At 51.7% G+C, this 24726-nt stretch overlaps 1 protein-coding gene across 9 annotated transcripts; it reads right to left on the bottom strand.

Moving 5' to 3' along the window:
- Nucleotides 1-1284: 1284 nt before the first annotated feature.
- On the bottom strand, nucleotides 1285-18388 carry SPINDOC (spindlin interactor and repressor of chromatin binding). 9 transcript variants are annotated; one of them, XM_030811005.1, is made up of 7 exons: nucleotides 17960-18388; nucleotides 13646-13975; nucleotides 13415-13564; nucleotides 13128-13253; nucleotides 12778-12978; nucleotides 9304-9361; nucleotides 1285-2072 (listed from the first exon to the last, which is right to left on the bottom strand). In XM_030811005.1, the coding sequence occupies exons 1-7, from the start codon at nucleotides 18084-18086 to the stop codon at nucleotides 1940-1942; spliced, it is 1125 nt and encodes a 374-aa protein (XP_030666865.1). In that variant the 5' UTR covers nucleotides 18087-18388; the 3' UTR covers nucleotides 1285-1939. The 9 variants fall into 9 exon arrangements, 6 of the variants coding, with proteins under 6 accessions (XP_030666865.1, XP_030666863.1, XP_030666864.1 ...); XM_030811003.1 differs by having other exon boundaries at nucleotides 1285-2034; XR_004029677.1 differs by having other exon boundaries at nucleotides 2036-2072; nucleotides 9304-9521.
- Between the last annotated feature and the right edge of the window lie 6338 nt (nucleotides 18389-24726).

The raw sequence follows: 24726 nt of genomic DNA, 5'->3' as shown, positions 1-24726 counted from the left end.
GCAGAGGTTGCAGAGAGCCAAGATTGCACCACTGCACTCCAGCATGGGCAACAGAGCAACTCCAAATAAACAAAACAAAACAAAACAAAACGTGGTGGTGTCAGTGTCCTACAGGAATAGCTACCCTCCGAGTCCTACCTGTGCCCCCACTTCTCCTATGTGCACATTTGTCAGCTGGTGCAGAGGTATACAGTCCTGCTTGCCACACCTGCCATAGGCTCTAAACAGGACAGTGCAGCTGGGGTTTGAGAGGGGGCTGCCTGTGTGCTCCATCTCACCAAAGGGAAAACCACGCATAGATCTGGCCCCTGTTGGTTTAGTTTAGGAAGGTAAGGAATCCGGTGAAGAAACCCAAAGTGGCCTCCTCATGGTCCAGGGAATAGGGGAAATCAGCAAGCGTTTGGGTTTAATTAAGCCAAGGGTTGAGTGGGATGAAGTTGGACAGCTGAGGGTGCAGGTCTGTAGGGCTGGAGAAGGCAGGGCTGAGTTTAGGACCCCTGTGCCCCTCACCATCACACGGAAAGGGAGGAGAGGCATCTTTCCACCTGCAAGCTGGCTACCGCCATTTCACTTTAGAAAGCTCAGGATAAGCTGGGCGTGGTGGCTCATGCCTGTAATCCCAGCACTTTGGGAGGCTGAGGCGGGTGGATCGCCTGAGGTCAGGAGTTCGAGGCCAGCCTGGCCAACATAGTGAAACTCTGCCTCTACTAAAAATACAAAAAATTAGCTGGGGCATGGGCATGGTGGTGGATGCCTGTAATCCCAGCTACTAGGGAGGCTGAGGCAGGAGTATCATTTGAACCCAGGAGGTGGAGGTTGCAGTGAGCCGAGATCACGCCACTGCACTCCAGCCTGGGCAACAAGAATGAAACTCTGTCTCAAAAAAAAAAAAAGAAGAAGAAAAGAAAAAGCAAGCAAGCAAGCTCAGGCTAATTCCCAGCTCCCTGGTTGTGAGCAGCCCTGGGCTTCTACAGTGACCTCTTTTGGGCAGAGGCCTACCAGGTGAGCCAGAAGGTACAATGTTAAAGAAAACTGTTTCTGACCCCATTTCCAGAGCAGAGAGGAAGGGAGGGGGTGAGACGGCCATAGGTGACTGATAGCATAAGTCAGCCCTCGTTCCTGGGCTCCACAGAGGCCTGCCCTGGTGCTGTCCCACCTTCAGGAGAGGTGGCTCCCTGGCTTCCCCGAGGACCATCTTCCAACCCTCCTGCCCCTCAAGGTTGCTCTACGTGGCCAGGTATCCTGCTAGCAAACCCTTTTCCCCAATGATGGCCCAGACGGAACTCTTAATAAAAAAAAATAATTTATTGTCAACAAAGGTGATATATACAACAGGAAAACAGATGTAAATGAGAACAGGAGTGAATGGGGTGCCCAGACCCAGCTTCAGGCCTCTGCAGGGGTGGGACAGGAAGAGGTAATGGAGGCCTCCTGGTTTAGAAGCCTGAACAAGTGGGGAGGGGAGGTGTCCCCCGAGGTAGTGGGACTCAGTTCAAACCCCCTTATGACCACTCTTGTGTAAGGCACTGTGCCAAGGGAGAATGGTGGGGAGCAGGGGAAGGGTGGAGGAGGTCGTGAGGGACAAAGAGAGGTGGGGGTCAGCGAAGGACTGGGGTAGGTGTTCTCCACAGGCCCAGTGCCCTACTGCACAACAGCCTCGGCCACCCTCGCCGACCTCAGGCCTGGCCAGGAACAGACACTTTCCAGTGCCCTAAAGTAACAGTGGATGCTGCCCCCGCCCCCTCCTGCCCTGGCACCTGTTTCTACTCTCGACCAGGTGGGTGAGCCAGGCAGGTCCGAGTTATAAGCCACTGGGGGACGCTGCCTCCTCCCTCCCTCCCTCCCCAGGAAAGCAAGAATTTACACCCCATTCCCTTTCTCCGGCTTCCCCGCCACAGTAGTGCTGGATTCTGACAGAACTGTCGGCCAGTCTGAGGTGTCACCTGCTCCCACACGCTTGGTGCCCTGGGGATGCCTGGACCAGTCTTGCAGGAGGCTGACTGCTGGGGGCTCCTCCATCCGCACGCGGATAACCTGGAGATCCAGTGTCCCGCGGAGCCCCGGAGGGGGAGCTGGGCAGGGATGAGAGCAGAGAGCAGTCAGAGCCCCCCAGGCACCCCACCACGAGGATGCTCCCTGGAAGCTCTGCAAACTGTACCCACATTTCCAGGGCTTTCATTATGTCCACAGCCCAGTGCCTGGCATGAGGGGAAGCCCAAGGATGGCAGGGAGCTCCACTCCTGGGTGATCGAGGAGGACTGCCGCCAGCTAGAAAATGAGGCTCATAGCCTCCCTAGGGACAAGCCAGATGAAGCCAGGCCGCATTCCTCCTGTATGTATTTTGGCACAAGGACGCCCGGTGCTGCCTGCCTCTTCCTGTAACTCCTACCTGCAACTCCATTTTATCTCAAACTTACTGGGCATCCTAGCCTAACGGGTTCTGCCTGAGTGGGGCAGAGGTGATGGGGTGGGAACACCCAGAAGCAGTCTAAGGGATAGCTGTGCCCACCAAGGAGCTCATGAGAGACTACACTGGGGAGAGAAAAGACCCCTGGCGAACTTCCACCAGGCTCTTTATCTCCCGAGTGTCAACACCTACATCACCAAGACCAGGCGTCCACCTTAGCAGTATGGAGAAGGCACTCATAATGGGCAAAGCTGGGCCTCGAGGCAGAGGAAAGAGGACTGCCATGGCTGTGTGCAGCCATAAAAAACGAGCATGCAACAGGGACGTGTGCAAAAGTTACATTAGGGCTGGGCATGGTGGCTCATGCCTGTAATCCCAGCACTTTGGGAGGCCAAGGTGAGCAGATCACTTGAGGTCAGGAGTTTGAGACCAGCCTGGCTAACATGGAGAAACCCTTTACTAAAATACAAAGAAATTAGGCAGGCATAGTGGTGCACCCCTCTAATCCCAGCTACTCGGGAGGCTGAGGCGGGAGAATCGCATGAACCTGGGAGGTGGAGGTTGCAGTGAGCCAAGATCATGCCACTGCACTCCAGCCTGGGAGACAGAGCGAGACTGTCTCAAAAAAAAAAAAGTTACGTTACATTGAAAGGCAAAAACAGAAAATGGTGATTTCAACTACTCCACTGTCTATATTGGGAAGGATTCATTTGTGTGTGTTCCTTTTCTACCGTTTTTAGAGACATGATTATTTAAAATGTGGCAGAGAAAACAGGTACAATTTTGCTGTGCAATGTGCTGGAATTTAAAATGACTTAGTGGTTGCCACCGAATTTTTATCACCTACCAAATTCTATTCTGTGTTCCCAGAAGCTAGTTTGTCTCCCCGATAAACTATAGGCTCCCTGAAGGAACACTGAATCTCATTTGTTCATTAATTTGACAATAATTTATTGAGCACTATATGCCCAACGCCGTTCGGATTGCTGGGGTACAGCGGTGAATGGAGCTCCCTAAGTGGCGTTCTGGGACTTCACATTCTAGTTATCAGAGCCAATAAATAGGATAAACAAATAAAAAATGCAGTATGTTATATATGGACAGACGCAAAGTAGCAAAGTACACCAGGCAAAGGAGATAGGATAGCAGAGAGCTGACAGGGGACCAGAGACACAGAGGGAGCGAGGAGCCAGAGAGGCAGACAGGTGAGGGAACAGCATTTTGAGCAGAGGGAGGAGCAAGTATGGACGCCCTGGTGGAGCACGCTGGCTTCCCCAGGAACAGCAAGGTCAGTGCCTGTGTGGGGAGCGGGGTGTAGGGGGAGAGGTAAGGAGCCTGTGGGGAGTTCACTGGTCACCACGAAGGCTCTGGCTTTTATCTGGAGTGCAACAGCAGCAGTACAGAAAGGCCGTGAGTAGAGGAGTGACTGGATCTGACTTGTGTTCTCAGCAGGGACACTCTGGCTGCTACAGGAGAGCAGAGCATAGCGGGCAAAGCTCAGCAGCCAGGAGACCTGGCTTAGGTTTGTTACAGGAACCAGGCGAGAGCTGGCCCTGACTAGGGTAGCGGCAGTGGATGTGGTGACAGCAGTGTGAGCGCTGAACTTGTTTTGGAGGATCGGCTGCTGGACAGATGCTGGGCTGGAGAAAGAAGAGGATGACTGTGTGGGTGTGGCCACAGCAAACTGAAGCCTGGGGCTGCCTGTTCATTGGGAAAGGGAAAATTGTGGAGTCTGGGGGTGGGGTGCATTGGGGAGACTGGGGGGTTCAGTTTCAATGTGCTGAGTTTGAGATTTTTTTCTGAGACGGAGTCTCGCTGTGTCACCAGGCTGGAGTGCAGTGGCACGATGTTTGAGATCTTTTAGACAATCATGTAGAGATACCACCTGGGCAACTGGAAAAGAGGATGGAACCAGGAAGGAGCTGCCAAGATGAGCGTTACGAGCACACACATGGCATTGAAAGCTGTGAACCTAGATGAGATCTCCCAGGGAGCGAGTACCGACACTGACCCATGGCTGGGGATACTTAAGCACTTACTCATTCACCAAACACATAAGCTGGGCCTACGCTGTGCCAGGCACTGTTCTGGCTACCGGGGATATTACAGTGCAGGACGCAAACACCCTAACGTGCAGGCCCTTACATTCTAGAAAGGGAAAGGCAGACAATGATATGACGTGTTCCAACAATGGGAGCTGAGAGTGAGCGGCAAGAGAAACTGAGAAGGAACAGTTAGTGAGGGAAGAGGAACACCAGGTGAGCAGCTGCCGGAAAAGCCAAGGGAAGAAAGCTGTCTCCAGGAAGGAGTGAGTGATCGGCCCACTGTAACCGCCAGATCAGAAAGCGAAGGACCAGCCAGGTGCAGTGGCTCATGCCTGTAATCCCAGCACTTTGGGAGGCCGAGGCGGGCGGATCACTTGAATTCAGGAGTTTGAGACTAGCCTGACCAACATGATGAAACCCTGTCTCTACTAAAAATACAAAATTAGCTGGGTGAGGTGGTGCACGCCTGTAATCCCAGCTATTCAGGAGGCTGAGGCAGGAGAATCGCTTGAACCCGGGAAGTGGAGGTTGCAGTGAGCCGAGATCACGCCACTGCACTCCAGCCTGGGCGACAAGAGTGAAACTCCATCTCAAAAAAAAAAAAAAAAAAAAAGAAGGACTGCCAGGCACGGTGGCTCACGCCTGTAATCCCAGCACTTTGGGAGGCCGAGGCAGGCGGATCACGAGGTCAGGTGTTCGAGACCAGCCTGGCCAACACAGTGAAACCCCATCTCTACTAAAAATACAAAAATTAGCTGGGCATAGTGGCAGGCGCCTGTAATCCCAGCTACTTGGGAGGCTGAGGCAAGAGAATCACGTGAACCTGGGAGGCAGGGGCTGCAGTGAGCTGAGATCATGCCACTGCACTCCATTTTGGGCAACAGAGCTAGACTCCATCTCGGGGAAAAAAAAAAAAGAGAAGGCCCAAGAACAGACTACTGAATTTTATGGAAGTCAACGGCGACCTTGCCAAATGAGCAATTTTAGTGTGGAGTGCTGAGGATGAAAGTTTGAAGCAGATTCCAGAGAGAGATGGGAAGCAGCTGCTACAGAAAACACAGTCCAGCTTTACTGAAAAGGTATAGGGACAAATGAAGACAGTGGCTAGGGGGACAAGGGGCTAAGAAGGAAGAAATAACGGCTTTGTGTAGGCTGATGGGGAAGACCCAGGGGCATTGTGACAAGGGGGAGGTAGGATGGGCTTTAGTGATGAGGACAGGGGCCAGCCTTTGCTAGGAGCAGTTCAGTTACATAAGCTGGAGAGAAGGCAGGGAATTCAGCCTGGGTGCCAGAGGGAGGGGGGTTGGGGGCAGGGGACACTGCTTACAGGCAAGGTGTCTGAGTGGGTGGAGTGGAAATACATCAGGCTGCCAGGCGTAGTGGCTCACGCCTGTAATCCCAGCACTTTGGGAGGCTGAGGTGGGCAGATCATTTGAGGTCAGGAGTTCGAGACCAGCCTGGCCAACATGGTGAAACCTCATCTCTACTAAAAATACAAAAATTAACCAGGTGTGGTGGCGGGGGCCTGTAGTCCAGCTACTCAGGAGGCTGGATTTCAAGCGATTGCTTGAAAACAAACAAACAAACAAAAAAAAGAAAGACAACAAGCTGCCACCTACTAGGTGAGTGGCCCTGAGGGAGGTACCTAACCTCTCCATGGCTCAGTTTTCTGTTCTGTAAAATGGAAATCATGATACTTTAGAGGATGTTTGTATGGATTTAATGAGGTAACATTAAGAGTTCAGGCCAGTCGCAGTGGTGCATGCCTATAATCCCAGCACCTTGGGAGGCCAAGGCAGGCAGATCCCCTGAGCTCAGGAGACCAGCCTGGGCAACATGGCGAAACCCCGGTCTCTACAAAACAAATACAAAAAGTATCCAGGTGTGGTGGTGCACGGCTGTAATCCCAGCTACTCAGGAGGCTGAGGTGGGAGGATCACTTGAGTCTGGGAGGCGGAGGTCGCAGTGAGTGGAGATTACACCACTGCACTCCAGCCTGGGCGACAGAGAAACCCCAACTCAAAAAAAAAAAAAAGAGTTCAGTACATAGTAAGGGCTCAATAGGTAGGGACTTCCCAAGCCAAGAGAATTAAGTGCCAGTTATTCTTTTTTTGTTGTTTTTTTTTTGAGACGGAGTCTTTCTCTGTCCCCCAGGCTGGAGTGCAGCGGCGCGATCTCAGCTCACTGCAAGCTCCGCCTCCTGGGTTCACGCCATTCTCCTGCCTCAGCCTCCCGAGTAGCTGGGACTACAGTCGCCCACCAACACGCCCGGCTAATTTTTTTGTATTTTTAGTAGAGATGGGGTTTCACCGTGTTAGCCAGGATGGTCTCGATCTCCTGACCTCATGATCCGCCCACCTCGGCCTCCCAAAGTGCTGGGATTACAGGCTTGAGCCACCGTGCCCGGCTAGTGCCAGTTATTCTTGGTGGCAAGGAGAGCAGAGGTAAGGGTAGGTGCGGAGGTTGGGAGAGCGAGGCCTGAGATCTGGTAGAGATCAGAATCCCAGGGCCATAAAAAAAAAAAAAAGTGAGCTGGGAGGATTTAGCAGTCTCTGGGACAAACTGAGCCCTTTTGCACCCCTGCCCCAGAAATGCCCCTCTTTCCCAGAAATGTCACCACCAGAATGGCAAGAAAAGGCAGCTATCAATCATTCACTCATCTTTTCCATGATTTTTTTTACCAGGGGCTCTCTTTGTGCCAGGCACTGTTCTAGATGGTAAAGATACAACAGTGAGACCTGGCGCGGTGGCTCACGCCTGTAATCCCAGCACTTTGGGAGGCCGAGGTGGGCAGATCACCTGAGGTCAGGAGTTTGAGACCAGCCTGACCAACATGGAGAAACCCTGTCTCCACTAAAAAAAAAAAAATACAAAATTAGCCAGGCATAGTGGCACATGCTTGTAATCCCAGCTACTAGCGAGGGTGAGGCAGGAGAATCGCTTGAACCTGGGAGGCAGAGGTTGCAGTGAGCCGACATCGCGCCACTGCACTCCAGCCTGGGCAACAAGAGTGAAATTTTGCCTCAAAAAAAAAAAAAAAAAAAAAAGATACAATAGTGAACAAAAATAAACACCCCTGCCAGGTGTGGCGGTTCATGCCTGTAATCCCAACACTTTGGGAGGCGGAGGTGGGCGGATCACTTGAGGTCAGGAGTTCAAGACCAGCCTGGCCAACATGGTGAAACCCCATCTCTACTAAAAATATAAAAATTAGCCGGGTGTGGTGGCAGGCGCTTGTAATCCCAGCTACTTGGGAGGCTGAGGCAGGATAATCACTTGAACCTGGGAGGCAGAGGTTGCAGTGAGGCAAGATTGCACCATTGCACTCCAGCCTGGGTGACAAACAAACAAAAAACACCCTTGTGAAGCTCACACTCACACTTATGCACACACATGCTCACTCTCACTCCGCTTCCTCCTTTGTCCGGCCTGCAAACACAAGTTCTTGCCAAGGTATCCTAAGCCAGATCCCTAGGTTCTACTTAAACTAACACCAGCGAGGGCCGTGCATGGTGGCTCATGCCTGTAATCCCAGCACTTTGGGAGGCCGAGGTGGGCGGATCACCTGAGGTCAGGAGTTTGAGACTAGCCTGACCAATAGGGTGAGACGTGATCTCTACTAATAATACAAAAAAATTAGCCAGGCATGGTGGCGCACGCCTATAATCCCACCTACTCAGGAGGCTGAGGCAGGAGAATCGCTTCAACTAGGGAGGCGGAGGTTTCAGTGAGCCAAGATCGCGCCACTGCACTCCAGCCTGGGTGACAAGAGCAAAACTCCATCTCCAAAAAAAAAAAAAAAAAAGAAAAACACAGGCCAGGTGCGGTGGCTCATGCCTGTAATCCCTGCACTTTGGGAGGTTGAGGTGGGCAGATCACGAGGTCAGGAGATCGAGACCATCCTGGCTAACATGGTGAAACCCCGTCTCTACTAAAAATACAAAAAATTAGCCAGGTGTGGTGGTGGATGCCTGTAGTCCCAGCTCCTTGGGAGGCTGAGGCAGGAGAATGGCATGAACCTGGGAGGCAGAGCTTGCAGTGAGCCGAGATCACGCCACTGCATCCAGCCTGGGCGACAGAGCGAGACTCCGTCTCCAAAAAAAAAAAAAAAAAAAAAAAGAAAAACACCAGCAAGACAGAAAGGCTCCTCTTTCCATTACTTGTCAGTGGGTCATTGTGGCCCACCTCCTCTCCTGGCCTGCACACTCTCCCCATCCTCCTCCAGCAAGGTCCTCAGAAGGTTCTAGAGTCTTCCCAGAGTACCTCACATTCACATTCATCAGCTCAGCTAACCTGACCATAGGTGGCTTTTTCCAACTGCTAAATCCACAATTTTTACACCTCTAATTTTTTTTAAAGTGGCAGGATCTTTATTTAAATAAAGTCTTCAGAGAACTTCAATACGTACAGAAGAACACAGAAAGTAGAGCCATTCTGGTCGAAGCTTCACAGGTTTCTTAGAAATCTATCCAAGCTTTGGGTTCATGAGACCGTCTGAAACCACAGGTCCAGAGCCTCTGCTCTGCAAAGAACCGCCATGGGGGCCCCTGGTTTTTAAAGATTTACTGCCTCCAGCCTATATACCTGGACACAGAGTTTTGGGGGACAAAGGCTGTCTCACTCATGCCATCTCCCAGGGCGCTTCCCTCGGGCACAGGCTCCAGGAACACTTGTGTACCACTGAGGTATCTTCTGTGGTTTCCCAGGCATCTCCAACCTCCACGAAGGCTGCCACTGCTGACAACACCCTACAATCACTCAAGCAGCCTGCTGAAGCCCCTTCCTCTCAGACTTTGCCCACTCACCCCAAAGAAACCTAAAATCTCAGGGATTCTCTTCTCATCTACTCACCACTCCAGAAAGGTGGAGTTTGCGCACAGGGTACCCCAGGACTCGAAATGAAGGCTCCCTTTCGAGAATGAAACCAGAAGACCCATTAGACAGTGGAAGAGGTCAGCCATTTAGAGCAGGGATCCACCGGAGAGAACCAGGAGACTCGGGACACGCTCAAGTCCAAGCAGCACACACGGTCTCAGGGAGCCAGGACTGGAATGTGACTCAAGCTGAAACTTGAGACAGTTAAAACTGTGATCTACGTGAAAGGGTGAGGCCTGCCTTGAGATCACAAAACGGGGGGCCCAAATTTAGGCAAATAAACAAAAGCAACTACACACACACGCAAACACACAGAGAGCTCTCGCTGAAGGATACAAACCAAATTAAGAATGTTATAGCAGTGAAAAACCTTGTGAGGGGTGAGTGGAGTGTGACTAAAGGAGTACATAATACGCTGGCTTTTTTCTTTGTTTTTTTTTGAGACAGTCTAGCTCTGTTGCCCAGGCTGGAGTACAGTAGTACAATCTGATTGGAGTACAATCAGAATTTACTGCAACCTCAAATTCCTGGGCTCAAGTGATCCTCTTGCCTTAGCCCCTAGTCTTAGTAGGGACTAGAGGTGCACACCAACATGCCCAATTAATTTTGAAAATTTTTCTAGAGATGGAGTCTCCTTATGTTGCTCAGGTTGGTCTCGAATGCCTAGCCTCAGGCAATCTTCCCACTTTGGCATCCCAAAGTGCTGGGAATGACAGGTCTGTGAGCCACTGTGCCTAGCCAAGGCTTTTTTCTTTATGCACACCTGTCATCCCAGAACTTTGGGAGGCCCAGGTGGGAGGACTGCTTGCACCCAGGAGTTGGAGACTAGCTTGGGCAACACAGCGAAAACCTGTCTCTACAAAAAATTTAAGAATTAGTCTGGTGTGGAGATGCACCCCTGTGGTCCCAGCTACTCAGGAAGCTGTGGCAGGAGGACTGCTTGAGCCTGGGAGTTTGAGGCTGCAGTGAGCTATGATGGCGCCACTGTACTCCAGCCTGGGCAGGGACTCTGTCTCAAAAAACAAAAACAAAAGCACACCTGCTTTTTGAGAGCCCTGTTCTCAAGAGAGCCTCCAGCCACCTCGTTGGCCATCATTCTATGGCTCTAGTTCCAAACACACATTTCAGACAAGTTGGTACAAGGAGACATGCACTCCTGACCCATTCACTTCTTCAAGAAGCATTTCCTGAGCGCCTGTAAACTATGCTTGGCATGGAGAGGTGAACAGAGGACGAGGCTCGGTCTCTGCCCTGCTGGACTACATTCCAGTCTCATCCTAATTCTGTCTGCTGGGTCATGTGTGGTTGGCAGAATGATGCCTCTCACCCTAATTCCTGGAACCTGTTTTGTTACATGGCAAAGGGGAATGAAGGTTACAGATGAAATTAAGGTTGCTCATCAGCAGACTCAAAAAGAGATTATCCTGGACTGAGTAGCCCAATATAATCATGAGGGTCCTTGAATGGGGAAGAGGCAGATGAGCCGGAACCCAGGGCAGTATCTGAGAAAGACTCTACTAGCCACTGCTGGCTTTGAAGATGGAAGGAGGCCACAAGCCAAGAAATGCAGGCAGCCTCTAGGAGCTGGTCAAGTCAAGAAAATAGATTTTCCCCTAGAGCTTCCAGGAAGGAACACAGCCCTGCCAACACCTTGATTTTAGCTCAGTGAGACCCATTTTGGACCTCTGACCTCCAGAACTGTAAAATAATAAATCTGTGTTTTGTTTTGTTTTTAGAGAGGGTCTCATTCTGTTGTCCAGGCTGGAGTGCAGTGGTGTGATCATAGCTCGTTGCAGCCTTGAACTCTTGGGCTGAAACAATCCTCCTGTCTCAGCCTCCCAAGTGGCTGGGACTACAGGCACAAGCCATGTGTGTTGTTTTAAGCCATTACGTCTGTGTGGTTTGTTACAGCAGCAAATAGGAAACTGACATAAGGACCATGGGGAAGAAGGAACCATTTCTTTGAGAAATGGTTTTCCCTTTTGGAAAAAGGAATGGACATGTGCCCTTCTATACAAGTTATTTTTGTAAGGGCCAAATAAACTGTATGTAAGCTTCTTCTTTTTTTTTTTTTGGAGACACAGAGTTTCACTCTGTTGCCCAGGCTGGAGTGCAGTGGTGCGATCTTGGCTCACTGCAACTTCCACCTCCCAGGTTCAAGTGATTCTCCTGCCTCAGCCTCCCAAGTAGCTGGGATTACAGGCGCCTGCCACCACACCTGGCTAATTTTTATATTTTTAGTAGAGATGAGGTTTTGCCATGTTGGCCAGGTTGGTCTCAAACTCCCGACCTCAGGTGATCTGCCCGCCTCAGCCTGCCAAAGTGCTAGGATTACAGGCATGAGCCACCGCGACTTGCCTTGTATGTAAGCTTCTTAAACTCAGTAGGACACCAAACAACACAAGCACTTACTGCTGTTATGAGGCAATTTACTGAGCTGGTGTCCCCTGGAGGTGTCTGTCCACTGCTCATCTCGTCTATTCTCTGGACACCTAACTGAATTGCTGAGTGGCCCCATCTGGGCCTCAGCTCCACCAGGGTAAGGTGGGCACCCCTCAGGCTCTAGCTAGAACAAACTGCATGTGTGGAAATCAGTATCAGGCTTCTGGGAAACACTGGCCTACCCCGACCCAATGACCAATTCCAGGAAACAAGGAAACACTAAGAAAAGCCCATCTGGTCAGGTGCGGTGGCTCATGCCTGTAATCCTAGCAGTTTGGGAGGCTGAGGCAGGTGGATCACCTGAGGTCAGGAGTTCGAGACCAGACTGGCCAACATGGCGAAACCCTGTCTCTACTAAAAATACAAAAATTAGCTGGGCATGGTGGCGTGCGCCTGTAATCCCGGCTACTCAGGAGGGTGAGGCAGGAGAATTGCTTGAACCTGGGAAGTGGAGGTTGCATTGAACCGAGATCGCACCACTGCACTCCTTTGAGTGAGACAGAGCAAGACTCTTGTCTCAAAAGATAAAAAAAAATAGGCCAGGCGTGGTGCACTTTGGAAGGCCAAGGCAGGTGGATCACCTGAGGTCAAGAGTTTGAGACCAGCCTGGCCAACATGGCGCAACCCTGTCTCTACCAAAAATACAAAAATTAGCCAGGTGTGGTGGTGCACGCCTGTAATCCCAGCTACTAGGGAGGGTGAGGCAGGAGAATTGCTTGAACCTGGGAGGCAGAGGTTGTAGTGAGCCGGGCTTGTGCTACTACCTCCCAGCCTGGGCAACAGAGCAAGATTCTGTCTCAAAAAACAAACAAACAAAAAAAGGAAAGCTCAGCTTTCAGGCCAGCCTTCCTCATCATTCAGATCCCCCTGCCCTGGCCCCGTGTCCCAGGAAACCTGAGCACCACCCACCCCTACCCTGGGCTCTGCCACAGAGCAGCCTCTCCGAAGCCCGGCCCAGGAGCGCTGCCTGCGAGGTCCCCACCGTGCTTCCCTCTCAGGAGGGCTCACCTGGAGAGGGGCTTTCTGCCCGGGGAAGGCCTCCTTCCACCGCTTCCCTGTCTTTGGGTGAGTCCTTGCTGTCTGGGCCCCTGAGCTGGGTGTGGGAGAAGAGCTGCAAGACGAAGCCGGCGGGGAAGCTGCCATCAGTGAAGTGTCGGACCTCGGCTGGTGCTGCAAAAGTCTCCGTGGGCGAGTCTGGCGATGGGGGCTCTGGAAGGGAGGATGGGATGGAACTGTGAGTGAAAAAGCCTCAGGGGCTGCAGGCGCCCTGCGCCCGGGCCCTGCTGCATCCTCACTGACGCGGATTTCCTCAGAGCACTGTAGCCAGAGCCCACGCCTCCCCCGGGCCTCCCCTTCACCTGGGTCAGGGTCCAGGTTTTTGGTCATAGGTCTGCCTCTTTTCTTTCTGACTGGCTCTTCCCCTGGGGGCTCCTTCCATCTCTGACCACGGGGCTTCTTATTTCCTGGCTCTGTGACAGGGACAGCTGCAAAAAGAAAAGACCTCATACCCTTTTTAAGAGGCCATCCCCGAACCCTGCCACCCCAGGGCTCCTGAAGATACCTGCCCAGAACACAGGGCCTGTATTTCACCCTGTCCCCAAACCCCCACCTCCACCGGGGCTCACTGGCTTTTCTGCTGACTAACCAGGAAGCTCAAGGGGGCGGAGTCCCCTGGGCCGGCTCCTTTTAGGGAGGGATGGGTTATCCTCAGAGTCAAGAAGAACGACAATTTCGGCTGGCATTCTGGCAGGGTCTGGGTTGGAGTCTGGATCTGGATGGGCATCCTGGCCTGAGTCTGTAGGGAGCAAGAGCACAATGAGCTTCTAGTGCCCAAACAAGTCTGACTTCTCCCTTCGCCCGCCCCAGGACCAACTACCTGAGTTGGGTGGGGACGGCTGCTCAGCTCTCACATCTTGCAAGAGGGCCACCCCTTCACTCCAGGCCTCCAGGATGTTGCTCTTCTCAGAAGGGCTCAGGTCCAAGGTGTGAGGGTGCTGCTCCAAGATGTGCGAGCGAGCCGTGTCAGCCGAGGGTGCCCGGATCTCAGCGCCACACACCATGCACAGTGCCCGCCCGCTGCCTCCTGGGCTGCTGCCCACCAGGAACTCCTGCTCCCAAGACACCTGCTGCTTGGGCTCCTCGCAGCCATCACTGCCCGCCTCTAGCGGGCTGGGTCTAGGCGGTGGGGTCTTCTCCTGTTGGGTTACTGTGAGGGGAGAGGGGGAGGGTGTTATCACTAAAGGTGCCCACAGCCGACAACACTTAGCATGTCTCCAGACTCAGTGGTTTGAGTGGGATGGGGGAGGAGAGCATTTCTGTCAAAAGTGTCCTTCTTCCTTCCCCTGGAGCCCATGAGGCACACGCCACACTCAACACAGCCGACGTGCCCGGGATCCCATGACTCTCGCGTCTATACTTCCTCTTGATCTAGTCTTGGACCTTAGGACTACACATACTTTCCCAACAGGCTGCATTCTTGCAGGTCTCCAGCCTTTGCACATCTGTCCAGACCACCCTGATTGGGCTGGGCAACATCATCCCTGTGAAGCTTTCCAGAACCCCAATCCCTGACAATAGATTTCATCCAAATCTGACTTCTACACTTTCTGGAGGGTGAGGAAGGTAAATTCTTTTAATTTTTAAATTTTATTTATTTATTTTGAGACAGAGTCTCACTTTGTCACCCAGGCTGGAGTGCAATGGCGCAATCTCAGCTCATTGCAGCCTTGACCTCCTGGGTTCAAGCGATCCTCCTGCTTCAGCCTGCCAAGCACCTGGGACTACAGGTGAGCGCCACCACATCTGGCTAATAATTTTTTTTTTTTAAGAGATGGGGGTCTCATTTTGTCACCCAGGCTGGAGTACAGTGGCGTTATCATAGCTTACTGCTGCCTTGAACTCCTGGACTCAAAGGACCCCTCCAGCCTCAGCCACCTGAGTAGCTAGGGCTACAGACAGATGCATGCTATGACACCCAGCTAACAAAAAAAATTTTTAAGAGATGGGGTCTTGCTATGTTGCCCAGGCTGGTTATGAACTCCTAGGCTCAAGCGATCCTCCTGCTTCAGCCTCCCAAAGTGCTGGGATTACAGGCATGAGCCACCGTGCCCGTTCTAAAGGCCACCCCATCCCCTCAGAACTCGCCTCCCTTCTCAGTGCTCACAGAGCATTTACAGCCACGGTCCCACTCCTACTGCTGCCTGATACCTGCTCTTTGTGTACACAGACAGACCATAAGCTTTCACAGGGCATCAGCCCTTTCCAGTTCAGCAAAGAAGGCAGCCGTAGACCTGCATCAGCCTGGAAGCTCAGTGCTTTTACGAAGTGCCCATGATCCTTCACGGCTGCATCTCCCTCCTACCTTCCAGAGAGGATGGGACATAATTAAAACACAGGAGGCCCTAATACCTGGGGGCTGCATGGGAGAGGTGGTATGAGAAATAGGAGCCTCGGCTTGCATGGATACAAGAAGTGGTGTCTGAAAGAGATAACGAGATATGTCTTGTACGTATCTCTCATGCGACCATGGGCAGAAAACCTGACCTCTCAGTTGCAATCAGCTTTCTTCCCTACTAGTCTTCCAAAACAGCTCTCATCCAAGTCAGCAGTGCTAAACTCTGCAGTTAGTTTCTCAACTTTGTCCTCTGCCGATCACCTCTTCCATCTTGATTTTCATCACTTGCGTCTAGGGCATGACCTTCTGTTGGTTCTTCTTTTGCTTCCCTGGCACTCTTTCTCAGTTACGTGTGCTGGTTCTTCCTCATCTCTTCTCAATATTCCCTCCCTTCCTCTGGCTTGTTGCTGAAGAACCATCTCCCCTCACCAGAGCACCCTATTCCCCTTATGCTTCATCTCCAACACAGCACACGTCACCACCTGGCACTTGTTTTTGGGATGTTCACTGCCTGTCTCCTTACCACACCATTGAATCCATGACCACGGCCAGGCATGGTGGCTTATGCCTGAATCCCAGCACTTTGGGAGGCCAAGGCGGGTGATCACCTGAGGTTGAGAGTTCGAGACCAGCCCCACCAACATGGAGAAACCCCATCTCTACTGAAAATACAAAATTAGCTGGACGTGGTGGCACATGCCTGTAATCCCAGTTACTCTGGAAGCTGAGGCAGGAGAATCACTTGAACCCGGGAGGCAAAGGTTGCAGTGAGCCGAGATCGTGCCATTGCACTGCAGCTTGGGCAAAAAGAGCAAAACTCCGTCTCAAAAAAAAAAAAAAAAAAAAAATCCATGACCACACAGATTTCTGATGTTTTGCATCTGTATCTCTGGCATCTGTATCTCCTGGCATGTAGTGGCATTTAGTAATGTGTGATGAGGGACTGACTCGGTCTCCAACCTTCCATCACTGGAGTTTCCCAGAACTCAGTCCTTAGACACTTCTCTACTTCCTTCTCATCCCACTGTCTGCCTGCTGGCAATTTCCGTTTACGCCACTAGCCAGATACTCCCAAGAAATCCAGGCACACGTATCTGACTGCTTAGTTGAACTCTCCACCTGAATATGTCATAAATAGGCATCTCAAACTTAATCATATTCAAACTTTCACTCCCAGTCTCCCACGAGCACTGCAGCCTTCCCCATCTCGGAAAATAAGAAGGCTGTTTCTCCAGTTGCTCAGGTCAAAAACCTTGAATTCGATCTTCCTTTCTCCACTGAAATCTTTGCAGAAGTTTGTGCTGCCGGACCTTTGCACTTGCTATTCGGCTTGAAGTGCTCTTCCTGCAGATATCTGCAAGGTTGGCATCCTCAATTCCTTCGGGTCTGTGCTCAAAATTCACCTTATTAGAAAACCCTTTCTGAACCACTCGATATATCCAATTAAATACCCATTCCCCCTCTTTCTCCTTTTCCTGCTTTAGTGATCTCTGAACCATTTACTGCCACCTAACATACTATACATGAACCTATTTCTCTGTCTTTAGCCATTGGTATATATATGTTCTTCAAAAACAGGGTTTTGGTTGCTCTGTTTACTGCTACTACTTCCCAGCCTAAAAACACTAGCCTAAACAGCCTAAAGTAGATGTCCAGTGAATATTGGTTGAATGAATTCACCTGTCTATTCTCGCCCTAACAGTGGGGATAAGGCCACCCTTGCAGGGTTGAGAGGATTAACTGAGACAGCCTCTGACAATGCCCAATGCACACTCAATAAATATTAGCAGAAGTAGGAAAACAACCTGTCTTTTGGACTAAATGCTCCAAGAAGGGAGGTGACCTTTATTTCCTTCATGAATTTTATAACCCTTCCAGTTCCAAAAAGGATGACAGGCAATGCAGACAGACATCATTCTGTTCGGCTGAAGTTCAATGAATGGCCTTGCTGCTCTCAATCTCTTCTGGGTACTATCCCGCTTAAGAAAAGCGGGGTGGGAGAATGGAAAGATATTTGCATTTTCATGCATATTAACTCTCCCACAAAGATGGCTCTTTGTTTTCTTATGGTTTGCAAGCTCCTGAGGACTAGAAATCGGTGAAGCGGGAGGGGACAGCGAGTGTTCTGAGATTGTTCCTCCCATCCACTCCCAAAGCTAATCTCATTCTAGCACTGCACTGCTTTTCCAAACTAGCTGTTGTATGCAGTCCCATTCATCCCTTCTCTCCAGAACCTGACACCTGTGGCTCCTGCAAGTGGAAGGCCTGGGAATGGGGATGAAGCGGGGTGGTGGGCAGGAAAGCGTTATGCTCGGAGAGCCCTTAAAATTCTCCTGGAGGTCGGCAGCGGCGCCCGCCTGCAGTCTCCGGCCTAGAGGCTTCGCCGCCCCTCGGACTAGAACACAGCCCGGCCGTTGTGCTTGCCTCCGCCTCCGAGGCTGTGAGACGGCGGCCGCAACCACCTCAGCGCCTCTGGGGATCCGGCCTCCGGTGCTGGGCCCGGGAGAGGGGGCGCTTGGGCACCGGAAGATCCGGAGCGTGCGGGGCGTGGATCGAAGCCTCCAGACCCTGGGCGGGGGAAAGAGGGAGGGAGGGGGAAATCGAGGAGGCCTGAGCTTCTAAACCATGGTGGGGGAGGTGCAAGAGCGCGTCCTGGACCCAGATCCGAGAGGGAAACCTGGGCCCCTAGCTGAAGGGGGTGAGAAGGTGCCCGGGTCCCGGACCCCGACTGGGGAGGGACGGCCCCGGCCCGGGCCCCGCACCGTGACGCGGAAGTGGGATCCCCTCCATCCTCACCTCTGAGCATCGGCTCTGGCCGCGGAATTACGGCCACCACCATGGCCTCCTCCTCGTCCTCCCCTTCCTCGCATTTGAGCGTCACCTCGAAGCAGTCGAGTGCGGCGCCCTCGGCCTTTAGGGCCATGGTGCGGCCGTGGGCGATAGCGCTGGCCGGAGGACTGGCGCGCAGGCTTCGGCGCGCAGCCGGCAACCACCTCCCGCCTCCTGGCCGGAACAGCGCCGGGCCAGCCGCCCGCCCTGCGCAGCCACCTCCCCGCCGCCCGCCCGCCGGGCCTGCGACCGGCGCGTCCGGGCCTCCCCGAGACCTCGGCGCGTCGGGAGCCCGGGCGGGGAGGGCTCAATCCGGGGCCCCTGCCCCCCGCCGCTCCCTTTTATGGAGGCTCATTGTCGGCGCCCGCCCGGCCGGCCAGCGGCGGACCCGCCCCCGATGCCGCGCGGCCAATCGCGCGTGGCCCCGCCCCGGGCACGCGGCCCCGTTAGAATCCCTGGACCCGGGAGGCGGCGGGAAGGGCCGAGGGGACCCGGGGCCGCCCGGTGCGCAGAGGCAGAGGGGCCTCCGAAACCCGCAACGCGGGCGCCTCAGTCGGCGGGCCGAGCCCGGGGTTTCCCTCCATTAAGAAGTCAGTTGGGCGTTTCTGCTGGCGTGGAGAGCGCTACCAGGTGCCCTCGGATTTTGATCGGGAGTCGCTTTTGCCTTTCCGTGGACAAGCCTTCCTCCGCCAGCAGATGCCCCGGGCAGGAAGAGAAGCGGTGGGTGAGTGGAAAGGGCCTTGGTGTGGAAACGCAGAGACCGAATTCCTTCTCATCTGCCAGCTCTGTGGCCGTGGGCACATTATCTGTTTTCTTAGTCCGGCTCATCGTTTCTTTCAAAAACCATTTTGGACCCTTCTTGGAAGGCAAAGAAGAGGAGCGGAGTGGACTGTGAGCGGACGTAAACCACCCTGATGGGTATGATTTCCGTTTTTTACACGTGAGTCCAGAGATTTTGTGACCCTCTCCAAGGACACACAGCAATCCCTTGAGAGCCCCAAAACCAGAGTCCAGTTGCCATGACATTGCTGCCCTATAACCACACTCTGGGTGAGCTTTTACTTCTGTGACATGGAATGTGCATCTCCCTCTTCTATAGCAACCCTCATGAGATTTCAGCTCAGAAAATGCAAAATGTCTGACACTGAAAATCCATCTTTAAATGTCGTTATAGCAGACTAGACACAGTAGTATTCAGAATCGCGTAGTAGGATGGGGGTGTGAGAAGAGGTGTGAACTAGTCTATATGGATTGCAGTCAATTTTTTTATTTTTTATTTTTTTGAGACAGAGTGCAGTGGCGCCATCTCGGCTCACCACAACCTCCGCTTCCCAGGTTCAAGCGATTCTCCTGCCTCAGCCTCCCAGGTAGCTGGGACTACAGGCGCGTGCCACCATGCCCGGCTAATTTTTGTATTTTTAGTAGAGACGGGGTTTCACCATGTTGGCCAGGCTGGTCTTGATCTCTTGACCTCATCATCCGCCTGCCTCGGCCTCCCAATGTGGGATTACAGGCATGAGCCACCGCGCCCAGCCTTGCAGTCTATTTTTAAAGGAATTATTTTGTTATGCGCAAGTGTATCTGATATTTTAAAGGTTTTACAACAAAGGTATTACCAAGCCTGTTTAACTATTTCTACTGAATGGTCATTCTCTACCATTTGCTACAGATCCCTTCCGTGCCCCTCTGCTCTGCTCTGTATTGCAGTGGGCTGAGTCTTGTGGGGGGCAGTTTCTCAGGCTCCCAGAGCATCTGGCTTCAGGCTTCGTTTTAGCCAATGGGAGGCAGTGGCAGGAGAAGAGAAGGCAGGAGGAAAGAAAAAGCCAGGTTATTTCTTCTCTTTTTCTCTCTTGCCCAGGCTCAGGTGACATCTCCAGCAGCAGATGAGGCCTCTCTGTGGCTCCCGCTCATGGATAGGTAGCTGTGGTCCCAACATCTGTAGGGTGATCCATGCCCCGGGCTCTATTCAGTCCACCTCCTCTTTTTGTCCCTGCAGGTTAGGAGTTGTGGGCAGCTTCTTGCTTTTGCTAATCTCTGTACTGCCTCTCTCTGTCCCCTGCTGGGCTTTCCAGACCTCCCTGTTAACCCCTGTTAATCGTGTCACCAAAACCTTGCATTACATTCTCTCTGTTTTCACTACTTAAAGTGGTTACCTCCTGGCGGGGCGCAGTGGCTTACAACGGTAATCCCAGCAGTTTGGGAGGCCGAGGCAGGTGGATCACTTGAGGTCAGGAGTTCGAGACCAGCCTGGCCAACATGGTGAAACCCCGTCTCTACCATAAAAAAAAAAAGAAAAAAGAAAAAAGAAATTAGCCCGGCATGGTGGTGTGTGCCTGTAATCCCAGCTACTTAGGAGGCTGAGTCAGGAAGATCGCTTGACCCAGGAAGCGCAGGTGAGCCAAGATTGTGCTGCTGCACTTGACTCCAGCCTGGGCGACAGAGCTAGACTGTCTAAAAAAAAAAGTGGTTCCTATTTTCCTGGTTGAACCTTGAGTGATACAACCAGTATTGTACCACCCAATTAGTAGACATTATTTCTTTTGGGTCATATTATTCTCAGCTTAGAGCAGGAAGTTGACGCTTAAAGGGTTAGATTACTTGCCCAAGGTAATACAGCAAGAATCTTATTTCATCCAACCTAGAGTGAATATTTCCCCCACATTTTATTTATTTTTTATTTTTTATTTTTGAGATGGAGCCTGGCTGTGTCTCCCAGGCTGGAGTGCAGTGGCGCAATCTTGGCTCACTGCAAGCTCCGCCTCCCAGGTTCACGCCATTCTCCTGCCTCAGCCTCCCGAGTAGCTGGGACGACAGGCACCTGCCACCAAGCCCGGCTAATTTTTTGTATTTTCAATAGAGATGGGGTTTCACCGTGTTAGCCAGGATGGTCTCCATCTCCTGACCTCGTGATCCACCTGCCTCGGCCTCCCAAAGTGCTGGGATTACAGGCGTGAGCCACCGCGCCCAGCTTCTCCCACATTTTAATATCCCTCAAATGGCGATGCTTTCTATAATCAACATCAATGTGAAGTTTAGGACTGAAGTTTAGGACTATCAAGAAAGTGAAAGATGGCTTTTCTGGCATTCAGATTGTGCCGTTACCAGCAGAAGGTAAGCTATGTTTAGAATGAGACGTAGATGAAGCCACTTCATGACCACAAAGTGACTTCGCCTTTTTTTTTTTTTTTTTTTTTTTTTTTTGAGGTGGAGTCTCACTCTGTCGCCCAGCCTGGAGCACAGTGGTGCAATCTCAGCTCACTGCAACCTCCACCTCCCGGGCTCAAGCAATTCTCTGCCTCAGCCTCCCAAGCAGCTGGGATTACAGGCGCCTGCCACCACACTTGGCTAATTTTTGTATTTTTAGTAGAGTCGGGGTTTCACCATCTTGTCCAGGCTGGTCTTGAACTCCTGACCTTGTGATCCTCCCACCTCGGCCTCCCAAAGTGCTGGGATTACAGGCGCGAGCCACTGCTCCTGGCCTTTTTTTTTTTTTTTTAAACGGAGTTTTGTTCTTGTTGCCTAGGCTGGAATGCTATGGCGTGATCTCAGCTCACTACAACCTCTGCCTCCCAGGTTCAAGATTCTCCTGCCTCAGCCTCCCGAGTAGCTGCCATCACGCCTGGCTAATTTTGTATTTTTAGTAGAGATGGGGTTTCTCCATGTTGGTCAGGCTGGTCTCAAACTCCCGACCTCAGGTGATCTGCTCGTCTCGGCCTCCCAAAGTGCTGGGATTATAGGCGTGAGCCATTGCTCCCGGCCGACTTTGCCTTTTTTAAAAAAAAAAGAATTTTTTTTTTTTTTTAGAGATAGAGTTTCACCATGTCCAGGCTGGACTCAAGCAATCCACCTGCCTCAGCCTCCCAAAGTGCTGGAATCACAGGTGTGCGCTACTGTGCCCGGCCTGACTTCACCTTTTTTGGAGCAATTGCTACTTCTCTTTAGCAAAAATTACTCTAGTCCAGGCTGAGCGTGGTGGCTTATACCTGTAATCTCAGCACTTTGGGAAGCCAAGGCAGGCTGATCACTTGAACCCAGGAGGCGGAGGTTGTAGTGAGTTGAGATTGCACCACTGCAATCCAGCCTGGGTGATAGAGCGAGACTCCATCTCCAAAAAAAAAAAAAAAAAAAGATACCCAGTTTCTGAACTGCCCCCGTTTCTTGACAGCATTCAATCCTGAACCAGTTCCATTTCCCTAATTCCTCCATAGAACTATGGGAACAAGGCCAAATTTAAGGATTTTCCAGAGGGTGCCCTGAGGGTTTCCCTGGGATGTATTCTCCTTCACTGCAGCAAATTAAACCTAATTTTGGTTACAGGTGTGTTCCTGGTGGTCCTTGGTCACAGGGCTTTGACAACCCCAACCAATTTATTTTGCCTACATTTTCATTTTTATGTATATGAAGAGTGATATATCATGAAAACCTGTTAAAATATCAACAAATCTAGGGCCGGGTGCAGTGGCTCACACCTATAATCCCAGCACTTTGGGAGGCCAAGGCGGGTGGGTCACTTGAGGCCAGGAGTTCGCAACCAGCCTGGCTAACATGTCCAAACCCAGTTGCTACAAAAAATACAAAAATTAGCTGGGTGGCCGGGCGCGCCTGTAATCCCAGCACTTTGGGAAGTCAAGGCGGTTGGATCACCTGAGGTTAGGAGTTCGAGACCACTGTGGCCAACATGGTGAAACCCTGTCTCTACTAAAAATGCAAACAATTAGTCGGGCGTGGTGGTGGGCACCTGTAATCCCAGCTACTCAGGAGGCAGAGGCAGGAGAATCGCCTGAACCCAGGAGGCGCAGGTTGCAGTGAGCTGAGATTGTGCCATTGTACTCCAGCCTGGGCAACAAGAGGGAAACTCCATCTCAAAAAAAAAAAAAAAAAACAAATTGCCAGGCACAGTGGCTCATGCCTCTAATCCCAGCACTTTGAGAGGCTGAGGCAGGGGAATCACCTGAGGTCAGAATTTTGAGACCGTCCTGGCTAACATGGTGAAACCCCATCTCTATTAAAAGTACAAAAAATCAGTCGGGTCTAGTGGTGGGCACCTGTAATCCCAGCTACTCAGGAGGCTGAGGCAGGAGAATCACTTGAACCCAGGAGGTGGAGCTTGCAGTGAGCTGAGATTGGGCCATTGCACTCCAGCCTAAGCAACGAGCAAAACTCCGGCTCAAAAAAAAAAAAAAAAGGCCGGGCGCGGTGGCTCACGCTTGTAATCCCAGCACTTTGGGAGGCCGAGGCAGGTGGATCACGAGGTCAGGAGATCGAGACCATCCTGGCTAACACGGTGAAACCCCATCTCTACTAAAAATACAAAAAATTAGCCGGGCTTGGTGGCAGGCGCCTGTAGTCCCAGCTACTCGGGAGGCTGAGGCAGGAGAATGGCGTGAACCTGGGAGGTGGAGCTTGCAGTGAGCTGATCTCGCGCCACCACACTCCAGCCTGGGCGACAGAGTGAGACTCCATCTCAAAAAAAAAAAAATTAGCTTGGTGTGGTGGCGTGCCCCTGTAATCCCAGCTACTCTGATGTCTGAGGCATGAGAATTGCTTGAATCTGGGAGTTGGAGGTTGCAGTGATCTGTGATTGTGCTACTACTCCTGCCTCGGTGACAGGGCAAGACTCTGTCTCAAAAAAAAAAAGAAAAAAAATCTGCAAGTCTTAAAGAGCTCTTTTTTTGTTGTTGTTGGGACAGACTCTCACTCTATCTCCCAGGCTGGAGTACAGTGGCACGATCTCGGCTCACTGCAACCTCCGCCTCCCAGGTTTCAGTGATTCTCCCACCTCAGCCTCCTGAGTACCTGGGATTACAGGCGTCTGCCATCACACCCGGCTAATTTTTTGTGTTTTTAGTAGAGATGGGGTTTCACCATGGTGGCCAGGCTGATCTTGAACTCCTGATCTCAAGTTATCCGCCTGCCTTGGTCTCCCAAAGTGCTGGGATTACAGGCATGAGCCACTGCACTGGCCCTAAAAGAGCTCTTTTAATTTTTTTTTTTTTTGAGGCAGAGTCTTGCTCTGTTGCTCATGCTGCAGTGCAGTGGCGCTATCTTGGCTCACTGCAACTTCCGCCTCCTGGGTTCAAGCAATTCTCCTGTCTCAGCCTCCTGAGTAGCTGGGATTACAGGCATGTGCCACCATGCTCAGCTAATTTTTGTAATTTTAGTAGAGACGAGGTTTCAACATGTTGGCCAGGCTGGTCTTGAACTTCTGACTTTGAGTGATCTACCCACCTCGGCCTTCCAAAGTGATAGGATTACAGGCATGAGCCACCGAGCCTGGCCAAAAGAGCTCTTTTAATGACCATAAAATAAAATTCCAAGTGATAAGAAATCATTGTCATAGTTTAGCAGTATTTTTTTCCTTGGGGATACATAAAATAATGGTTCATCTTGCAACCCATGATGTCCTAGATTTAATGAAATGTGGCTAGTTGCTAAGCCAGGACCCAACCCTAGCTCTGTCTATCCCCTGTCCTTGCTCTTAAACACTACAATGCTTAGATGAAGAAACCAAATCAAACAACAAGGAAGTCACAGAAGCAAATTGGTCGGCCTGCAAAGCCAGGCCTTCTGCCTTGCATACCTGCTCTGCTGAGTAAACCTTCTCTGCGCTGAGCTCTGAGGGAAGACTCCAGACCATCTTCAGTGGAGTTATTAGGAATTCCAGGAATTCTCCTCCACCAGCTACACAGCTACATAGAAAGTGCCAAATACAGGAATCGAATTTTTGTTTGTTC

The sequence above is a fragment of the Nomascus leucogenys genome, chromosome 4 (genome assembly GCF_006542625.1).
Source record: "Nomascus leucogenys isolate Asia chromosome 4, Asia_NLE_v1, whole genome shotgun sequence".
Lineage (NCBI taxonomy): Eukaryota > Metazoa > Chordata > Mammalia > Primates > Hylobatidae > Nomascus > Nomascus leucogenys.
Note: the sequence above shows the minus strand (reverse complement) of the source record. Positions and strands in the feature narration are given on the sequence as shown.

Excerpts from the sequence above, each read along its gene's own strand:
- SPINDOC (XM_030811003.1), bottom strand. The coding sequence starts at position 18,086 with ATGGCCCTAAAGGCCGAGGGCGCCGCACTCGACTGCTTCGAGGTGACG. Across the intron at positions 13,976-17,959 it reads GCCAGAGCCGATGCTCAGAG|TAACCCAACAGGAGAAGACC; the intron begins GTGAGGATGGAG and ends CTCCCCTCACAG. Across the intron at positions 2,035-9,303 it reads AACTCCACCTTTCTGGAGTG|GTTATCCGCGTGCGGATGGA; the intron begins GTGAGTAGATGA and ends CTGGATCTCCAG.